This window comes from Aplysia californica, unplaced genomic scaffold, assembly GCF_000002075.1.
Source record: "Aplysia californica isolate F4 #8 unplaced genomic scaffold, AplCal3.0 scaffold00144, whole genome shotgun sequence".
NCBI lineage: Eukaryota > Metazoa > Mollusca > Gastropoda > Aplysiida > Aplysiidae > Aplysia > Aplysia californica.
Genome location: NW_004797414.1, coordinates 781,576 through 791,251, shown reverse-complemented (window position 1 = coordinate 791,251; position 9,676 = coordinate 781,576). Strand labels below are relative to the sequence as shown.

Here is a 9,676-nt window from a genome sequence, read left to right as displayed (position 1 = left end):
AATAAAATGACGAGGCAAAATAGTAGTTCTACATATAGGCTAACCCGGAGGTACCGGACAACTGTAACGTGTCGGTCCCTCGTCACTGTTTAAGCCCATCCTTAAAAATTAAATCGTCACTCTCTCGCATCTCCGCACTCGTCACTGCCTCGATGTCCGCCAATGCGTCGACACTAATGACGTCATAGCCCCAGTGAAATTTCAGCGCTCTTGAGTAGGCCTACTTTACAGAACGTCGTTCATTGTGCCGCCTCCACTCTTTTGATATCCAACGATTACCCACCTTGCCTTCTATTATTTCTGTCAGCATCATCAGGACAATCTCGATCGCTTGCCACACACAAACAAAACATTGTTTGTTATTTAAATCACTGGAAATGTTCAAGTTTATTTCTAATATCATTCTAGATCTAGATTCTTGATCTATAGTCTAGAACCTAGTCCCCGCTTTTAACTTTTATTTCTTTATTTTTTAAAAAAGGGATGTACTTCCGTGGATCTCTTGTGCTATTGTTCGCCTCTGATCTTGTCGTATCGAGTTACAACAGATGAATAATTGAATGAGTGCGGCCGCGTCGAACGCTCTGTGCACGTCAATGGATGGGGGAAAAAACCTGGCGAGCTGGCATTGACGTCACGCGGATGACCTAGATGAGGCCGTGGATTCCAAAACATGACCCAGTAGCCCGGGAATCAGATCGAGGCTCTACGTACATGCTTAACGAGAGAGGGTGTAAACAAGATGGCGACCAACAGGTCTGGTGGCAAGGCCCAAGCAGGGATAGGGCCTGTAAGAGTGGGATATTACGAGATGGAACGGACCATAGGGAAAGGAAATTTTGCCGTTGTAAAGTTGGCAACTCATATTGCCACCAAGACAAAGGTAAGGCAGGCCGTTGGATAGTTGTGGATGTTAGTCCGAGATGATCCTCTCACAGTGGTCTTACATTGTTCTGTTACTAAGAGTTACTTCACACTGTCACTGTTCACTGACTACAACTACAGAACCGAATTGTGGCTAGAGTCTAGATCTAGAGGAGTGGGGCAAGATTACTCATGTTGCTTGTTACTTTTAGGGATTACTCTAGATCTGCCGATCTGCCAGAGACTTCTCAAAGAGAGAAGGCGGGTTCTCTGTTTTCATGATCAGCAGGCTTTGATCTTTCAGATGTGCCGTCTTCGAATGTTATGTTACACTAAAAAATCAGTGCGGTCAAAAACTCAGTGGAGAACCTGGCCCCTACTTAGAATCTAGATCTAGATCTATGTTTTACTTGTAAAATGTAAAAAGTATTTTTTTAAAATCACCAAGTTAACTAAATATGAAGTAGATATCTAGATTAGATCTAGATCTAGATCTAGATCTAGATCTAGATCTAGATTCTAGTTCTAAATAATTCTCTCTGAAGGAATTCTCTGTTTCTACTTCTAGAGTCTAGAGCGAAGAAGTATGAAGAATGGGAAGGAGTTCGCAGAGGGGCGGCCGCCCAACAACACACACTCACACACAAAACAATGAAGGCGTACAACACGCTTTCTTCGTTTTGCGGTTCCACGTTTTAATTTTAATTTTTCATCTTGCTTAGAAAGTTTCTCTCTCATTTTAAAACTCTTTTATGAAAAGAAAGACAGAAGGAGAAGTTCATAGGATTTATTAATTTCTATTTGGTAGCGTCACTCGGTGGCAATTGACAAAAATTACAGTAGTGTCAATTGCCACTGAGTGAAGCGGTAGACAATAATTGACAGCAGCGTCAATTGCCACTGAGTGAAGCAGTGTCAAGTCTGAAAACACCACTATCTTTGTCTTTAGCTTTCTATTCATAATGCGTGTCAAATTTGTCAATTTGTTCTCTATTAATTTCATATCTCTAGTCTTAGATCTAGAGCGACGGTACCAACTTGGCGTTTTTTCAATGAGACGTAGGCCTAGATCTAGGCTAGCCTTTGCCTACACTTCGGTGTTGAACCAACACAGGCAATGCTAGAAGTAAAAGGTCCCACGCACATTTATAAACTAAGCAGAAATTCATTTTATATCGGGGAACAAAAATCCGGGGGACGGAGGTCAGGAAAAGACACACACACACAGAGCAACAGAGAGGCGAACGTACAACACCGAGCACTGGAGCACAATAGGCTAGATCTACTCACCAACGCAAAATAGCTCAGCTATCTACTCGGTGGCAATTGACGCTACTGTCAATTTTTGTCAATTGCCACCGAGTCACTCGGTGGCAATTGACACTACCTTTCTATTTAGGCCTATAATAGAATGTAATCTTTTAAAAGTTATTATAACACTAAAATTGTAGGCTATAGATACAGTCTAGATCTCGATCTAGTCTTCGTCATTGGTTAGAGTATATCAGAAGTCCCTAATTGAATCAGTGAATGATCCTGAGCCTTTTAATGCTATAATGAGGTGTCGTTTGTTATGGGATAATCCAATTTTATGGCTCCGACAATTACATTATCCATGCCCCTTAACACTTTGCCATCACATCTCGGCGATCGGCAAAAACACCGAACCTCAGCTCACGTCACTCAATGCCAATCGGCAATGTTTACCATCCAGTTTCTTTAGATTTCCCCCAAAATGCTTGTGATGCTGATGGCAAGAGTTTTTACTGTATGAGCCTTGTGATGACAAAGTGTGAATGAAAGTTAATGTCAGTACTAGATCGGTATTCTAGTACACTCATGGGGCCATAACCAGAGCCAGAGAATTACCTTAGCATTTAATTTATCAGCGATGACAGAGGCAAAGCTTTCAACCAAACTTTCCATTGAAAACATTTAATTTCTTGAAAGCTCCCTTCCCTTCCTCTGTCAGATATATGTCATTTGTATAATTTCACTTTATATTTGTTAAGTTGTCTCGGTCTGTTATGAGGAGTTCTGGTTTCTTGAGTTTTTTAGAATTTAATTTGTAAGAACAGTGAGTTTTCATGGAAAGCAGTTCCTTGGTAGTATGAATTTTGAAAAGTTGAGATTGACCATGATGGCATGGAATCGGAGAGAGAGGTAGCTTTACAATTTATACAGAGGCAGTTGAACATTTACGCGTCCACCCGTCCAAGACAATCACCTATACAAACAACCACTTCTAACTTCTTAACACCCCCCCCCCCCCATTCACCCACCATGTTTGTTTTTTTTATGTGGTAAAAACACTATTCAAGACATCCTCTTGTTTAAAAAGGCCACTGCGTCGACAAGACAATGAGTGGCCATCTAGGGACTTTGGAGAGGGAGAGAACTGTTCTGAACCTTCCTGACAACAGTATAAAAAACTTGGTCTCTAGTGTATCCCCAAGAAAAAGGATCAAGTGAAATTTTTTATTTTTATTTTAAAATGTTCTTAATATATTTAAAGGAAATTGTGGTTTTGAATTTCGATCATTTCATAATCAGGGTGTCGGTTATTGTTTCCAAGAACCGTTATATAATCTTTTATTCTGAAAATGATCTCGTATTCACCATCATGGTCAACTCAGCCAATATGTGAGGTTTGTAGAATCCCAGTAATTTTATTTTTTTAAAGTCTGATTGGGTCGGAAATTCTTACGGAGGTGTTCTTCGTTCACTTTGTTTTATTACTTTAATTAATTGATTTTTTATCGTCATTATACACTCACAGAAGGTTGTTGCTGTTTGAAACACTCTTTTGGTTGCATTTCTCCCACTAAGAACCATAAAACTCTATTTTCTCGATTTTGCTGTGTGTATATTTTTGTGTGTGCATGCTAAGTTCATGACATATGACTTGAAGATCTCTATGTCAGATTGCCTTATTCTCAAGACGCTCGTGGACTCTGATCTGTTCCTCCTGCTGTTGTCTCCCTTTGTGCAGATTGTTGTCAAAATACTTCAGCAATCTCTGGGTGTTCATTCTCTAAGTCTTTGGTTTCTTCTGAAAACTTGTGTGCAAAAATCTGACCAAACTCATACACATTATACTGTTACAGTACACTCGCACACCCTCGCAGGTATATGTGTGCTCATACACATGCACGTGCGTACACACACACACACACACGCACACACACACACACACACACACACACACACACACACACACACACACACACCTACATATGCTCACACACCTACACACACACACACACCCATACACACACACACACACAAACACACATGACATATAAAACACATGCACACAACACACATACACTCTCTCAATACTCACACTCACAAACACACAACTCCCAGAACCACACACGGTAATGTTAAAACTTAACAAACAATCAGCCAAAGAAATTATTCTTTGCTTAAATTGGGTAAGCCTTTCTTCAGAGTCAAATGGGGTACGATACAACATTATATGTACAGACAAACCTACTCTAAAAGGATGATCTCTTCAAAACAGTCACTCTTTATATGATAAACTGTGTGTGTGTGTGGGAGGGGGAGGGGGGGGGGAGAATAATTAATGGACCATGTGGGTGGGTTTCTGGTATTTGGTGTGGTTTGCTCTCCTCCTTTCCCATCAAACATCTAACATCCTTATCTCTTCTCCTTTTTTGTGTTTGTTCTGTTACTCTCTAGTAACACCTCTAATCTTTGGCACTTATCATGACCTAATTGTGTTGCAAGTGCTGTAAAACGCTGACAATTTAAAATTTAAGTAGACCGGTACGCTTTTATTACACAATGGTTTCTCTTCTGCTGTAGCGACTGATTTAGGTGTTGATAATATATGTCTGTGTGTTGCGTTTCAGGTTGCTCACATATTGATGTGTTGTGTGATGTGTTTTAGGTTACTGTCTGTGTTGATGTGTTTGTTGTATTTCAGGTTCCTCTTGTCAAGTGTTAATGTGCCTGTGTGTTGTGTTTTTGAGGTTACTCACGTGTTGATGTGTTTGTGTGTTGTGTTTTAGGTTACTGTCTGTATTGAAATGTTTGTTGTATTTCAGGTTCCTCTTGTATTAATGTGCCTGTGTGTTGTGTTTTTGAGGTTACTCGTGTGTTGTGTTTTAGGTTACTGTATTATGTTGATTTGTTTGCGTGTTGTGCTCTAAGGTTACTGGGTTACTCACACATGTGACGTTGATGTGTCTCTGTGTGCTGTGTTTCAGGTTACACACATGATGTTGACGTGTTTGTGTGTGTTTCAGGTTGCCATTAAGATTGTGGACAAAACTCAGCTAGATGAGGACAACCTAAAGAAAATTTACCGTGAGATTGAAATTATGAAGCTACTTCGCCACCCACACATCATTCGTTTATATCAGGTGAGGATTTGGTTTGTGTGTGTGTGTGGGGGGGGGGGGGGTTTAAGCAGCGCACATACCTGATATCTATTTCTGTGTGGCCTTATTTTGTGAGATACTAATCTACTCATTACAGAAAACTTTCCTGATGCGTTTGTCTTTTAAATGAATTTTTTTGTTTAAAAAATGCTAATTTTTGTACTGCTTCGCAACGAATTGAATTTGCCGTTGGTTGGCAGGTGCTCTGGTGTGGTTTGCTCCTTCTTTTGTATCAAACATCGTTATCTATCTTATCTCCTTTTTTGTGTTTGTTACTGTCTTCTAGTAACATAACACCTCTAATCTGTGGCACTTATATGATCTAATTGTGTTGCAAGTACCATAAAACTTTTTATTTATGCTGGTGCGAGCGTCGTAAAAACTCTTCTACTGAAACTAAACTAACTAAAACTCTTACTATGAAAACAAAATTTTGCTTTGCGCCCGGCTGTGAATAAAAAAATTACCTATGGCATTGCTGGTGACCTTGCTTTCCACAAAAGTTGCTGGCTCATAGTAGACGTGTTGAAACATGAGCATTTTTCTGCAGGTTTTTCACGCTGTAGATAGATCTTAGGGTCGATAAGACACACCCCCCCACCCCGGCATGGGGGAAAAAAAGAAAAGAGATTTCCTTCTTTTAGTCTTCTCATTATATTGCACACATGTGACTGCAATAGTGTTGTGATAATGCGCAGCAGGTGTCAGTCTTTCTTATCCCTGGCGTCGGTCGTCGTAGTGTCACATGACTGGGGTCAGGTTTGCCTCCTGTGTGGGACTGAATTTCAGTCCCCTGAGGAAGTAGGCCACAGTTCTTCTTGTTCTAACCACAGTCATGCAGGGTTTTGGATTTGATTTTACACTGCGGCTGGCTACCCTTCCTTGTGAATAGTGTGTTGTGTGTTTCTGTATGTGGTGTGTGTGTGTGCTTGTTTGTTTGTTTGTGTTTTTGTGTATATGTATGTGTGTGTGTGTGTGTGTATTTTGTTTGTGTGCGTGTGTATGTATTGTGTGTGTGTGTGTGTGTGTTCTGTTTGTCCCATAATTTGATATTTATGGCTGAATGGTGTGTATTGTGGCTTATTTTAGGAAGGCAGCATTTTGTATGATGAGGTTGAGAGAGAGAAGGAGGGCATAGGATGGTCAGAGAGAGAGGGGGAGAAGAAGGTGGGCAGGGGATTTATCAGCTGAGAGAGAAAAAGAGAGAGAGAGTGTGAAGAAGAAGGAGGGCAGGGGATTATCAGAGAGAGAGAGAGAAAAAGAGGCGTTGGGGATTATCAAGGATTATCAAAGAGAGAGAGAGAGAGAAGAAGGGGAGTTGGGGATTATCAAAGAGAGAGAGAGAGAAGAAGAAGAAGAAGGAGGGCAGGGGATTATCAGAGAGAGGGGGTGGGGGGGAAAGGAAGGAGGAAAAGGTAGTGTTCGCTATATTATGTCTGTTTAGCAGAGACACTAGTTTGTTTTTGTTTTGTTGTTTTTTCTCTGCCAATTCCTATCAACTAGTGCTTTTGTGTTCACCAGTTCCAACAAAAATTGCATCGTTTTAATTTAAATATTAGTGAAAACAAATAGGAGAAATGCTGTTTGCCCTCAGAGCTGTTTAATGGTCATGTTTCCCCACCCCCCTATGGAAATGTTTCTTCTGTCTTTTTTCCCCCCAGTTTTTATTTATCACACAATTCCTTGTCTTTATTCTTTGTATGATGTGTTATGTGTTGTTTATTAAGTTTTGTATTTCTATTTTATTTGGGACGTTTGTTGTGTTGTTGTAATGTGGGGTGGGTGCTCTGGTGTAATCTGCTCCTTTACTTCCTTTTACTGTATTAGCATTACTCGCGGTTGTCCTTGTTTGTCAAATGTTTGATGAAGTAGTTGGGGGGGTGCTCTTGTGTGGCTCGCTCATTCTTTCCTCTCCTATCAATCATCTATTGTCCTTATAAAAGTATCTCGTCCTTGTTTTTTTTATGTTGCTCCCTTGTAACACTTCTAATCTTTGGCGCTCATATTACCTATTTGTGTTGTAAGTGCTGTAACACTCATACTAAAACTAAGACTGAATGAGAATTTCTAGTACACCTCTAATCTTTGGCATTTATATGACCTATTTTTGTTGCAAGTGCTGTAAAACTCTTACTCAAACTATTGAAATAAAATGTTGCTATTGTAGTGTTGGCTGGCTGTCACGGCACATATAAATGATGACAGTTGCTCCACTTGTAGTACTTGTACCATACACTGTACCACGCTGTGCCCTTCTGTACCATACCATCCCGTACCATTCCATTCCGTGCTATATCACACGGTACCATGAACGTGACGTGACTATGCTTTTTGTGAAGTGTTCTACGGTCTGCTGGGGTAATGATAATTGCAAAGAAGAGCATAGAACATGCTGTAAAGCATGGATTATAAATCAATGCAATTTATTATTATTTATTGCCATTATCAAGGCAATGTGTATGGCACGGGTTTGAAAGAAAAATCTTTCACTTTTTCCTTAGTAAGTTATAATGTCTGTGTGTGTAACTTTGTAACATGCATCTTTCAAGCTACCAGGGTGCTCATCTGGCAAACTTGTCGATATAGACACTGGTTTATTTCACTGGGGGTATAGCACAGACAGCAAACTGTTGAAGTTTGATTTTATGTCCTCGTCTGCCAGCCAGAAATGACCATGTCACAGTATGCCCGAGCTGGTCAAAATGCTAGAAATCACAATACGGCTCAGAGGCATTCATAGGACATTCCAGTTCATATATAATCATATAATAACAAATCACCAAGCAGTTTGGCCACAATCACAATCCCAGATGTGTGTTGGTGTTTTTTGGTGTTTAAATAAAAAAAAAATATACATACATACACCATGCAACAAAATTTATCCATTTTTATATTATCACCAGAGTGGGTGATTGGAGGGTGCCACTGGTAGGTCCATCTTTTCTTTCAATCTGTTTTTGTTGTTGTTTTTTTCTGTCTGTTCTTGCTTTTTCCCTGCATTAAATGTCCATTATCGTGTCAAAGTGCATTTCTTTACTCACACGAAACCTGAGCTCTTAGCCGACAGTGCTTTTAGTTTACTTTACACTTCAGATCCAGCTACCGTCTGAGTTCTTACTCTTTGGTCTGATTAGCCGACGGTGTATTCTGGAGTTTTAAGTTTTTAACGTTAAAATTACTGGCTGGTTGTACCAAGATGAATGGCAAGAGTATATATCGATATTATTGTCTGCTTTTTTTCCCCCATACACTGGGACTGACATTTGTGTCTTGCATTGTTCCTCAGGTTATGCAGTCAGAGCGGATGTTGTACTTAGTGACGGAGTATGCCAGTGGTGGGGAGATCTTTGGTGAGCTCTTGTTATGTGTTATGTAGCAGCTTGAGTGAGAGAATGAGTGAGTGAATATATGAATATGAGTGAGTGAATCAATGAAATAAATACTAAATAAGAGTAATTTAATTCTTTAGTGAATTTTTAACGTGGGAATAACGAAGGAGTGAATGAGTCAATAAGTGTGAGAGAGAATAAGAGTAAGGTCGATTAATTGGGTGAGTTACTAAATTAGTAAAAACAAAAAAACAAAACAAAAAACCTTTAAGAGATGATTGATGAATATTAGTTAAGAAGAGAATGAATCAATGAGAGAAAGTAAATGCCAGAGGAAAGAAATGAGTGACTTGTTAATGAATGAATGTGTGGCTTGTTGGCAGACGCTTTGATGTGGTTCAGCTCGCTCATTGATTCCCTTTAAACTATTTCAGTCCTTATGATGCCGTATCTGAGTTATCTCTGCTCTTTTTCCCTTTCTTCGTTGTATTTTACTCTCTAGTAACACCTCTAATATTTAGCACTTCTGTGATCTAATTGTGTTGCAAGTGCTGTAAGACTTAATAAGACCAAACTTATTTGTTGAGTCAGATAGTTTATCATGTAAAAATCTTGGCAGACTTCATGGCTGAGGGCCTTAATCATTGTCACCTGAATTGAGATGGAAGCATGTTAAGGAGGATGGTTAGGCTCTTCACATTGCTGGCAAAAGAGATGAGTTCGATTCCCACATGAGGAAGATATTTTAAGAAGTATAATTATCCCTTCTGTCAGGATTTGGCAAGTTCAATCTTGATTGACTTTAGTGGGCAGGCCCAAAGCTGCCTGTCTTTTGAATGATATAAACTGTAATAACAAGGCTTTAAATTTTTACCCAAAAGCTGCAACAAATGAAATACAAATTGTAACAAATGCACTTTCTAGGCCAATGTGCACATGGAAATGCAGTCCTACTAAGTACTCCTATAAAATCAGAGCTCCCCAGTATTCTTTTGCCCGTGGAAGACCCCTGATCGGATTTGCATAAAATCCAATTTTTTTTCTTCTTAACTTTCCTTTGTCAAATCGTGTTGG

At 39.6% G+C, this 9,676-nt stretch overlaps 1 protein-coding gene across 1 annotated transcript in view; it reads left to right on the top strand.

Annotated features, from left to right (window-relative positions):
- Positions 1-556: 556 nt before the first annotated feature.
- LOC101849046 (serine/threonine-protein kinase SIK3 homolog) overlaps positions 557-9,676 on the top strand; it is a gene marked incomplete in the record, with an annotated part of 34,676 nt that continues 25,556 nt past the window's right edge. The window contains 3 exon segments of the mRNA XM_013081747.2: positions 557-883; positions 5,139-5,255; positions 8,560-8,623. Coding sequence (XP_012937201.1) covers positions 743-883; positions 5,139-5,255; positions 8,560-8,623 — 322 coding nt within the window.